This window comes from Garra rufa, chromosome 8, assembly GCF_049309525.1.
Source record: "Garra rufa chromosome 8, GarRuf1.0, whole genome shotgun sequence".
In the NCBI taxonomy this organism is placed as follows: domain Eukaryota; kingdom Metazoa; phylum Chordata; class Actinopteri; order Cypriniformes; family Cyprinidae; genus Garra; species Garra rufa.
The window spans coordinates 50,877,339-50,890,225 of NC_133368.1; the positions used below are offsets into that span (position 1 = coordinate 50,877,339).

Sequence of the window (12,887 nt, forward strand, 5' to 3'; positions counted from 1 at the left end):
ATATATATATATATATATATATATATATATATATATATACTTTGCATTTTATTTTATTTTAGTTAATGGTTATTTTATTTCAAATAACATTTTTTTAAGTTTTTAAAAATTCAGTTTTGATCACAGAAATAAATTATATTGTAACAAATATTCACACAGAAAACAGCTATTTTAAATTACAAAAATATTTCACAATTTTTACAATATGTTTGTTCAAATAAATCTAACCTTGGTGAGCAGAAAATACTTCTTTAAAACTCTAAACATAATGAAACCTGTAAACGCTTTTCTTGCATGACGTTAGAAAGCCTTCAGATGTTCATTCAATGATATTTTATTGATGTTCATAATGAAGGTTTTTGGCCATTACAAGTTCGTAATTCAGTTTCTTTGAACAGAAGTACTGAGTGGGGATTTGAAAGCTTATAATACTCATAAATACTCATAAACGAATGCAAAGCAGCTCTCAGACACAGATTTATCACTCATTCCTTTTGAATCCGCACATCCAGTTTATATTTATACAGTATGATTTTTTAAAATCAATTTTTCTGCCTTCAGTGAGTTTTGAATGCGATGGCCTTGATGAATTCAGCAAATCGTCAGGCTGTTACGGCTTTCTTTCTCATCAAGATATTAAATTTGGTCTGAAGGTCCTGAGGTTCTTGGCACTGAATTAGAGACCAAAAATGCCGCTTTCAACAACATCTCTCTTTGAAGAAGAACAAGAAGAGAGCAGTGTCTTTTCTCTGTGGGGAATTTAGAACCAAACAGAATCCAAATGCATCCCAACAGCCTTCAGGTTCAGACCCAATGCACTCTTGGTCATTATGATCAGATCTTTCGCACAAAACGGTGTGATATTTTGAACGAGGCCTCATTGTTTTCCGACCAAGAGACTGACTTCTCATGAAATTCACAGCTCAAAGTCACATACACAATTATTTTGCATTGCCAAATGATGTCGGAAAATGCACTACTAGTCAAAAGTTTATAATAATTATGCTTGATAATAATCAGAAATGTTTGTTGAGAAGCAAATTAGAATGATTTCTGAAGGATCATGTGACACTGAAGACTGGAGTAATGATTCTGAAAGTTCAGCTTTGATCACAGAAATAAATTAGATTTTTACAGATATCCACATAGAAAATGGTTATTTTAAACTTTAATATTATTTTGCAATTTATACATTTTTTACTGTTTTTTTAATCGAATAAATGCAACCTTGGTGAGCAGAAGGTGAGATAGTATTAATATTAATATTAATATTTTGAATTTGACTTTTTATTTTTTGTTTTCATTTTAATTTTAGTTAAAATTGTAGTAATTTTGTTGTGTGTTTTCGTCAGTTTTATTAATATTTTTTTTTAAATACATCTATGATTTTATTAATTTTTATTTTTGTTGTATTTATTTAAACAAAAATAAAAAATAAGTCAACTTTTTTTCATTTCATTTAATTTAATTTTAGCTTTTGATCACAGAAATGTATTTACATTTTAACATATATTCACATGGAAATGGTTATTTTAAATAATTTAATATTATTTTGCAATTTTTACCCTTTTTACTGCTTTTGTTGATCGAATTAATTTAATTTTTAAGTTTTTGTTTTTTCACAACCTTGGTAAGCAGTAGGTGAGATAGTATTAATATTAATATTTTTAATTTGAGTTTTCATTTTTATTTTAGTTAGAATTGTGGTAATTTTATTGTGTGTTTTTGTCAGTTTTATTATTATTTTTTTAAAATATATCTTTATGGTTTTATTATTTTTTTATTTTAGTTTTAGTTATTTTAATACATAAAAGTTGAGAAATGAGAAATGATGCCTTGACAGCTAGCTTAAAAAAATAAGTTTTGATCACAGAAATAAATTACATTTGAAAAGATATTCACATAGAAAATGGTTATTTTAAACTTTAATATTATTTAGCAATTTTTATTTTTTTTTTGCTGCATTTTTAATTGAATAAATGCCCTTTTTACTGTATGTTTAATCAAATAAATGCAACCTCGGTGAGCAGAAGGTGAGATAGTATTAATATTTTGAATTTGACTGTATTTTTTGTTTTCATTTTAATTTCAGTTAAAATTGTAGTAATTTTGTTGTGTGTTTTCGTCGGTTTTATTAATATTGTTTTAAAATATATCTATATGGTTTTATACCTTTTTATTTTAGTTTTATATATTTATTACATTAAGTTGAGAAATGAGAAATGATGCCTTGACAGTTGAAATTTTTTTTTTTTTTTTTACATTTTTGTTAAATGTTATTTAATTTTAGTTTAGGTTAATTCTGTCAAGTAGCAAGAATGTCTTAAGCAACAAATCAGTATATTAAAATGATTTCTGAAGAATCATGTGATACTAAAGGCTGAAGTAATAATGCTGAAAATTCAGCTTTGATCACAAAAATAAATTACATCTGAACAGATATTCACATGAAAAAAGGGTTATTTTAAACTTTCAATTTTTTACCTTTTTTACTGTATTTTTATTGAATGAATATGAGTTTTTTTATTTATTAAAAAATAATGTGTTTTTATTGATTTTTGTTTTAGTTTTCAGTTATTTTAATGCATCTAGTTGAGAATGATGCCTTGACAGCTAGCTAAAAAAATAAAATGTCATTTTTAAAAAAAAATTTATTTACATATTTAATTAATTTTAATTAATTTAATTTAATATTAATACGATAGTATTAATATTAATATTTTAAATTTGAGTTTTTATTTTTATTTTTCATTTTAATTTTAGTTTTAGTTAAATATATCTATATGGTTTTATTAATTTTATTTTAGTTTTATTTATTTTAATACATTTTTTTTTTTTAACTTTTTGTTACATTTTATTTCATTTTAGTTAAGGTTTATTCTGTCAAGTAGCAAATTCTTGAGCAGCAAATCAGAATATTAGAATGATTTCTGAAGAACACTGAAGACTGCAGCAATGATGCTGAAAATTCAACTTTGATCACAGAAATAAATTACATTTGAACAGATAGTCACATAGAAAACAGTTGTTTTAAATTGCAATAATATTTCACAATTTGTCCTGTATTTTTAATGAAACAAACCCGGCCTTGCTGAGCAAAAGAGACATCTTTTCTTAAATAGTAGCATGCACTAACTCACATTGGATTGGTTTTAGATTGATTAGATGGATCTGGCTGCTGGATATTTTTAATCCAAAGCCTAGAAATCTTTGTCTCGTCTCTCTGGCTCCAGTACTTTAAAGATATCCACAGATTCACGGTGTTTTAGGGGCAAAACGATCCAGTGGAGACAGATCGTCTGATCCTTTCAGAAATTCAGCTGACATTTTATGTAATCTCAAGGCTAAATATTTCTGTCATAAAGACAGACATTAGAGACTGATCTGCTTAGAAGATGTTGGCGATTGCAGATAACAGAGCTCATTTGAAGGCTGAAAGTCCATTACATCTTGAGGTCACTGTGAAAGACTGTTTTTCATCCCTTTTCTATAATCTTTCCTGTGTTATATTATCTAAAATGCTGCTTTGGAGCAAAAACTGAATTTAACTGAAATGCAATACTGTTTAAAAGTCTCTTCTCTTTAGCAAGGTTGGATTTATTTGACCAAAAATATTGTAAAAAAAAATGTGAATATATGTCAAAATATAATTTATTGCTGTGATCAAAGCTTCATTTTAAAACCATAAGAAAAAATGTTACTTGAAATAAAATAAGCATTAACTAAAATAAAATCAAATTGAAAAAATATAAAGTATATGTACTTAAAAAAATATAAAACATGGATTTTAGATTTTTTTTTAATAATAATTAAAATAAAATAAAAATATATATTCAGAACTTATACAAAGTGTCAAAAACTCAACAAAATCACTAACATTTTAACTACAATTAAAATAAACAAAAAATGTTACTTGAAATAAAATAACCATTAACTAAAATAAGATCAAATATAAAGTATAAATATATATTTTAAAAAATATTTTAATAATATTTTAAAAGCATGAAATGGATTTTAAATTTGAGTTCAAAAAATTATCCAAATAAAATAAAAATATATATTTCATAGTCAAACTAAAAATGTGAAATAAGTTTTTGTCACTTCAAATAACTAAAACAAATAAGCTTACTTTTTACATTGTACTTAATTTAATGTCTATTTTATTTTAAGTAACATTGTAATATTATTATTTTATGGTGAATGTGCACAATATATCTTTTTTTTTTTTTGATAAAACAGCTTCATAACACATAATTATAATTTTTATAAGTATTTTGATTTATTTGTTAGCACTTTATTTTCATTTAGTTTAACTTGAAATATTAGAATAACTAAATGTAAATAAACTAAAACTATTAAGGAATAAATAACATTTGTACTAAAATATAATTTTACTAAATGATTTTTTACGAAAATTTACTAAAATTATTTATTATTATATATATATATAAAAAATCTGCCCTTGAGGATCAACACTATCATCTGTCATAAAATACTAAAAACTATTAATAAATAAATAAAATAATGCTTATTTTATTTTAAGTAATTATTTTTTTATGGTGAATATGCAAAATATTTGGTAATAGTGTAAATAATATTATAATATTTTCATATTTGGAGAAAACTGTGTTAATACAATTATAACTAAACAAAAAAATTTAAATGCTGAAATGAAATGAAATAAAATACGCTTACTTTTTTATATTTTGTTCATTTTTTTGTTTCTTTTTCATGGTGAATATGCATAATATTTAATATTGTTCTATAGTGTAAATAATCAATCTTCTCATGTGAACTTCTCAGCTCCACTCTATCTCTGATAGATTCAGTGTTGGGAAAACAAGCAACACAAGGCGCGTTTAGCGTGTGATGAATGCTGCTTCCTCATGGCATTTTGCCACAAAATAAACAGATGACTTCAGAATCCATCTCATTAGACATCAGATGTTAAAGAGCTCGTTTAGCTGCTTCGCCGTCGTAGATAAGCAGGCACTTTTGGAGATGTAGAACAGCCGAACCTTTGTGGTAATGGCTCCATGGCTCATTGAAGGACACCAGTGTGTTTATTGCTCAGGAATAAATTGCCCTGTTGGAAGTCCTACATCACCGACGAGGACTTCAATTAACCTTTATCAAACGCTGGCCTGGAGTCAGGAGATATATGCATCAAAGGTGAAGGTCAACGCTGGAATTAATAATGCAGCGTCTTCACAGATGCACAAGCATGATGGATGAAGCTCATCAATAAATAACATGCAAAAAATCCAGCTCTTGTGTATCTATCGCACTTTTGTTGAAATACTGGAGCTAAAGGAAATCTAAACGCATTAACGGGTGTTTAGTGATGCGCTAATCCACCCAAATGTCTCCTTGCATCAGCACACCTCTCACAGATGATAGTGATGATCCTCAAGGGCAGATTGAAGGGAAATTGAGTTTGCCGTTTCATATCTTGAGAAGCGACTGATACTTACATTGAGATCAAGTGAAGATGATTTAAAAGTGACTTATGCACGTCCTGTTTTGATTAAAACGATTCGCCATACACATTTCAAAGTGCCGTTTTGAATGGAACATTCGCGATAGGCGGTCCAAAGTCCCATTTTGAATCTAAGGACTCAACAGGCGTTTTAAAGTGCCGTTTTGACTAAAATGATTCGTGATACAAGTTTGAATCGAACGATTCGCAATACGCGTTTAAAAGTGCCGTTTCGGATCGAACGATTCGCGGCACGCGCTTTAAAATCCCATTTCGGATCTAACCATTCGCGATAGGCGGTCCAAAATCCAATTTTGAATCAAAGGACTCAACAGGCGTTTTAAAGTGGCGTTTTAACTAAAACGATTTGTGATACAAGTTTGAATCGAGCGATTCGCTATACGCGTTTAAAAGTGCCACTTCGGAACGAACGATTCGCGACACACACTTTAAAGTCCCGTTTCGGATCTAACCATTCGCGATAGGCGGTCCAAAGTCCAATTTTGAATCAAAGGACTCAACAGGCGTTTTAAAGTGCCATTTTAACTAAAACGATTCGTGATACAAGTTTGAATCAAGCGATTCGCAATATGTGTTAAAAAGTGCCAATTCGGAACGAACGATTCACGACACGCACTTTAAAGTCCCGTTTCGGATCTAAATGAGTCGCGACACACACTTTAAAGTCCCATTTCGGATCTAACCATTCGCGATAGGCGGTCCAAAGTCCAATTTTGAATCAAAGGACTCAACAGGCGTTTTAAAGTGGCGTTTTAACTAAAACGATTCGTGATACAAGTTTGAATCAAGCGATTCGCAATATGTGTTAAAAAGTGCCAATTCGGAACGAACGATTTACGACACGCACTTTAAAGTCCCGTTTCGGATCTAAATGAGTCGCGACACACACTTTAAAGTCCCATTTCGGATCTAACCATTCGCGATAGGCGGTCCAAAGTCCAATTTTGAATCAAAGGACTCAACAGGCGTTTTAAAGTGCCGTTTTAACTAAAACGATTCGTGATACAAGTTTGAATCAAGCGATTCGCAATATGTGTTAAAAAGTGCCAATTCGGAACGAACGATTCACGACACGCACTTTAAAGTCCCATTTCGGATCAAATGATTCGCGACACACACTTTAAAGTCCCATTTCGGATCTAACCATTCACGATAGGCGGTCCAAAGTCCAATTTTGAATCAAAGGACTCAACAGGCGTTTTAAAGTGGCGTTTTAAAGTGGCGTTTTAACTAAAACGATTTGTGATACAAGTTTGAATCGAGCGATTCGCTATACGCGTTTAAAAGTGCCACTTCGGAACGAACGATTCGCGACACGCGCTTTAAAATCCCATTTCGGATCTAACCATTCGCGATAGGCGGTCCAAAATCCAATTTTGAATCAAAGGACTCAACAGGCGTTTTAAAGTGGCGTTTTAACTAAAACAATTCGTGATACAAGTTTGAATCGAACGATTCGCAATACGCGTTTAAAAGTGCCGTTTCGGATCGAACGATTCGCGACACGCGCTTTAAAATCCCATTTCGGATCTAACCATTCGCGATAGGCGGTCCAAAATCCAATTTTGAATCAAAGGACTCAACAGGCGTTTTAAAGTGGCGTTTTAACTAAAACAATTCGTGATACAAGTTTGAATCGAACGATTCGCTATACGCGTTTAAAAGTGCCACTTCGGAACGAACGATTCGCGACACACACTTTAAAGTCCCGTTTCGGATCAAATGATTTGTGACACACACTTTAAAGTCCCGTTTCGGATCTAACCATTCGCGATAGGCGGTCCAAAGTCCAATTTTGAATCAAAGGACTCAACAGGCGTTTTAAAGTGGCGTTTTAACTAAAACGATTCGTGATACAAGTTTGAATCAAGCGATTCGCAATATGTGTTAAAAAGTGCCAATTCGGAACGAACGATTCACGACACGCACTTTAAAGTCCCGTTTCGGATCTAAATGAGTCGCGACACACACTTTAAAGTCCCATTTCGGATCTAACCATTCGCGATAGGCGGTCCAAAGTCCAATTTTGAATCAAAGGACTCAACAGGCGTTTTAAAGTGGCGTTTTAACTAAAACGATTCGTGATACAAGTTTGAATCAAGCGATTCGCAATATGTGTTAAAAAGTGCCAATTCGGAACGAACGATTTACGACACGCACTTTAAAGTCCCGTTTCGGATCTAAATGAGTCGCGACACACACTTTAAAGTCCCATTTCGGATCTAACCATTCGCGATAGGCGGTCCAAAGTCCAATTTTGAATCAAAGGACTCAACAGGCGTTTTAAAGTGCCGTTTTAACTAAAACGATTCGTGATACAAGTTTGAATCAAGCGATTCGCAATATGTGTTAAAAAGTGCCAATTCGGAACGAACGATTCACGACACGCACTTTAAAGTCCCGTTTCGGATCAAATGATTCGCGACACACACTTTAAAGTCCCATTTCGGATCTAACCATTCACGATAGGCGGTCCAAAGTCCAATTTTGAATCAAAGGACTCAACAGGCGTTTTAAAGTGGCGTTTTAAAGTGGCGTTTTAACTAAAACGATTTGTGATACAAGTTTGAATCGAGCGATTCGCTATACGCGTTTAAAAGTGCCACTTCGGAACGAACGATTCGCGACACGCGCTTTAAAATCCCATTTCGGATCTAACCATTCGCGATAGGCGGTCCAAAATCCAATTTTGAATCAAAGGACTCAACAGGCGTTTTAAAGTGGCGTTTTAACTAAAACAATTCGTGATACAAGTTTGAATCGAACGATTCGCAATACGCGTTTAAAAGTGCCGTTTCGGATCGAACGATTCGCGACACGCGCTTTAAAATCCCATTTCGGATCTAACCATTCGCGATAGGCGGTCCAAAATCCAATTTTGAATCAAAGGACTCAACAGGCGTTTTAAAGTGGCGTTTTAACTAAAACAATTCGTGATACAAGTTTGAATCGAACGATTCGCTATACGCGTTTAAAAGTGCCACTTCGGAACGAACGATTCGCGACACACACTTTAAAGTCCCGTTTCGGATCAAATGATTTGTGACACACACTTTAAAGTCCCATTTCGGATCTAACCATTCGCGATAGGCGGTCCAAAGTCCAATTTTGAATCAAAGGACTCAACAGGCGTTTTAAAGTGGCGTTTTAACTAAAACGATTCGTGATACAAGTTTGAATCGAACGATTCGCTATACGCGTTTAAAAGTGCCACTTCGGAACGAACGATTCGCGACACACACTTTAAAGTCCCGTTTCGGATCAAATGATTCGCGACACACACTTTAAAGTCCCATTTCGGATCTAACCATTCGCGATAGGCGGTCCAAAGTCCAATTTTGAATCAAAGGACTCAACAGGCGTTTTAAAGTGGCGTTTTAACTAAAACGATTCGTGATACAAGTTTGAATCGAACAATTCGCAATACGCGTTTAAAAGTGCCACTTCGGAACGAACGATTCACGACACGCACTTTAAAGTCCCGTTTCGGATCAAATGATTCGCGACACACACTTTAAAGTCCCATTTCGGATCTAACCATTCACGATAGGCGGTCCAAAGTCCAATTTTGAATCAAAGGACTCAACAGGCGTTTTAAAGTGGCGTTTTAAAGTGGCGTTTTAACTAAAACGATTTGTGATACAAGTTTGAATCGAGCGATTCGCTATACGCGTTTAAAAGTGCCACTTCGGAACGAACGATTCGCGACACACACTTTAAAGTCCCGTTTCGGATCGAACCATTCGCGATAGGCGGTCCAAAGACCAATTTTGAATCAAAGGACTCAACAGGCGTTTTAAAGTGCCGTTTTGACTAAAATGATTCGTGATACAAGTTTGAATCGAACGATTCGCAATACGCGTTTAAAAGTGCCGTTTCGGATCGAACGATTCGCGACACGCGCTTTAAAATCCCATTTCGGATCTAACCATTCGCGATAGGCGGTCCAAAATCCAATTTTGAATCAAAGGACTCAACAGGCGTTTTAAAGTGGCGTTTTAACTAAAACAATTCGTGATACAAGTTTGAATCGAACGATTCGCTATACGCGTTTAAAAGTGCCACTTCGGAACGAACGATTCACGACACACACTTTAAAGTCCCGTTTCGGATCAAATGATTTGTGACACACACTTTAAAGTCCCATTTCGGATCTAACCATTCGCGATAGGCGGTCCAAAGTCCAATTTTGAATCAAAGGACTCAACAGGCGTTTTAAAGTGGCGTTTTAACTAAAACGATTCGTGATACAAGTTTGAATCGAACGATTCGCTATACGCGTTTAAAAGTGCCACTTCGGAACGAACGATTCACGACACGCACTTTAAAGTCCCGTTTCGGATCAAATGATTCGCGACACACACTTTAAAGTCCCATTTCGGATCTAACCATTCACGATAGGCGGTCCAAAGTCCAATTTTGAATCAAAGGACTCAACAGGCGTTTTAAAGTGCCGTTTTAACTAAAACGATTCGTGATACAAGTTTGAATCGAACGATCGCAATACGCGTTTAAAAGTGCCACTTCGGAACGAACGATTCGCGACACACTTTAAAGTCCCGTTTCGGATCAAATGATTCGCGACACACACTTTAAAGTCCCATTTCGGATCTAACCATTCGCGATAGGCGGTCCAAAGTCCAATTTTGAATCAAAGAACTCAACAGGCGTTTTAAAGTGCCATTTTAACTAAAACGATTCGTGATACAAGTTTGAATCGAACGATTCGCTATACGCGTTTAAAAGTGCCACTTCGGAACGAACGATTCGCGACACACACTTTAAAGTCCCGTTTCGGATCTAACCATTCGCGATAGGCGGTCCAAAGTCCAATTTTGAATCAAAGGACTCAACAGGCGTTTTAAAGTGCCGTTTTAACTAAAACGATTCGTGATACAAGTTTGAATCAAGTGATTCGCAATATGTGTTAAAAAGTGTCACTTCGGAACAAACGATTCGCGAAACGCACTTTAAAGTCCCGTTTCAGATCAAATGATTCGCGACACACACTTTAAAGTCCCGTTTCGGATCTAACCATTCGCGATAGGCAGTCCAAAGTCCAATTTTGAATCAAAGGACTCAACAGGCGTTTTAAAGTGCCGTTTTAACTAAAACGATTCGTGATACAAGTTTGAATCAAGTGATTCGCAATATGTGTTAAAAAGTGCCACTTCGGAACAAACGATTCGCGACACGCACTTTAAAGTCCCGTTTCAGATCAAATGATTTGTGACACACACTTTAAAGTCCCATTTCGGATCTAACCATTCACGATAGGCGGTCCAAAGTCCAATTTTGAATCAAAGGACTCAACAGGCGTTTTAAAGTGCCATTTTAACTAAAACGATTCGTGATACAAGTTTGAATCGAACGATTCGCTATACGCGTTTAAAAGTGCCACTTCGGAATGAACGATTCACGACACGCACTTTAAAGTCCCGTTTCGGATCAAATGATTCGCGACACACACTTTAAAGTCCCATTTCGGATCTAACCATTCGCGATAGGCGGTCCAAAGTCCAATTTTGAATCAAAGGACTCAACAGGCGTTTTAAAGTGCCGTTTTAACTAAAACGATTCGTGATACAAGTTTGAATCGAACGATCGCAATACGCGTTTAAAAGTGCCACTTCGGAACGAACGATTCGCTACACGCGCTTTAAAGTCCTTTTTCGGATCGAACAATTCGCTACACGCGCTTTAAAGTCCTGTTTTGAATCGAAGATTCGCCATACGTGCTTTAAAGTGCCGTTTTGATTAAAACGATTCGTGACACGCATTTTAAAGTGCCATTTTGAATCAAACAATTCGTGATATACGATGAACGTGCTTAACGATTTGCCACACGCACTTTAAAGTCACTTTTTGAATCGAACGATTCACAACATGCGCTTTAAAGTCCAGTTTCGGATAGAATGATTCACAACACACACTTTAAAGTCCAGTTTCGGATGGAACGATTCGCGACATGTGTTTTAAAGTCCCTTTTCGGATCGAACGATTCACGACACACACTTTAAAGTCCCATTTCGGATCGAACAATTCGCGACACACACTTTAAAATCCCTTTTCGGATCGAACGATTCACAACATGCGCTTTAAAGTCCAGTTTCGGAAAGAATGATTCACGACACACACTTTAAAGTCCTGTTTTAAATCAAACAATTTGCCACACACGCTTTTGAATGACAATTTGGGTTTTGGGATTTTTATGGTTGTAGTTTAGTGTTATTAGAGTATCATTGATATACTATTATGGTTTTATAAATATTTTAATTTAGGTTGTTTTTATATTTTCTGTTTTCATTTTAATTTGAAATTGATTTTGTTGTGTTTTTATAATTTATGTAATTTTTTAATATGTCTGTATTTTTAATTATTTTTATTCTTCGTAAATGTAGTACTTTGGTAAATCAAACAAATATATGTTTAACAAACTGAAATACATTGAGTGTTTTTTTATTATTTTAAGTTTACAAAAAACATGTTTTTTCATTTTTATTTGTTTTATATCAATAGTTTGTAATCCTTTTAATTTTGTTTTAAAATTTTCATTTTTATTTTCAGTTTCAGTTACTTTGGTACTAAAAAAATATTTTCTTTTATTTCAGTTAACAAAAATGTTTTTAATTGTATTAGTTTTAGTTAATGTGATTCTGAATCAGAAGCAAAATGGCCATCATCCCAAATAAATCTCCTACAGATGTCAGTTTGTGTCCATCAGCTTAAACTCTGATGAATATTCAAACACATGTACACTGCAGCGTTTCCTGATCTTTCAGCTGTTGCTGTGTTTCAGGTTTCCTCAGCACTGGAGATCAAGCAGCCAAAGGGAATTACGGTCTGTTGGATCAGATCCAGGCTCTGCGCTGGGTGAAGGAAAACATTCAGGCTTTTAACGGCGATCCGGAGCGAGTGACCATCTTCGGCTCCGGAGCAGGGGCCTCCTGTGTCAGTCTGCTGACCCTCTCACACTACTCTGAAGGTCTGCTGTAGATATTAGGATTAAGTGCATGGATATATAGGGCTGCATGATTAATCTAAATATTGATATCGTACTTTATGATTTGCATAGTATATTCAGAGTAAATGCTGCTCCGCACAAACTTGTCACTCATATGGCAAGTATTTGGCAAAACAACATACACAAACCATCTTCTCAAACTTGTGAGAAGTGCTGATCAAGAAAAGAGAACCTTTAAGGGCTCCCTGTGTTTTTTTTTTATTTCATTCATTTTCCTTAAAGTTTTCCTTTAGGCTTTATAGTTTTTTTGTAAATTCTGAGAGGCCCCTTTTATAAACAATGTCGTTATAGCTTTCCAAAGGGTAAATATATATATATATATATATATATATATATTGATAACTATTGGCCTAGAAAGTCCAG

The 12,887-nt window shown here is 34.0% G+C and overlaps 1 protein-coding gene across 2 annotated transcripts in view; it reads left to right on the forward strand.

Annotated features, from left to right (window-relative positions):
• The window catches only part of LOC141340483 (neuroligin-4, X-linked-like), a 226,998-nt gene that overhangs the window by 205,920 nt on the left and 8,191 nt on the right, over positions 1-12,887 (forward strand). For both annotated transcript variants that reach the window (XR_012356581.1, XM_073845473.1), the window contains exon 3: positions 12,300-12,485. Coding sequence is in view for 1 of the 2 variants with exons in the window: in XM_073845473.1 (XP_073701574.1) it covers positions 12,300-12,485 (186 nt within the window). In the remaining variant the exon portion in view is untranslated. The remainder of the gene's footprint in view (positions 1-12,299; positions 12,486-12,887) is intronic.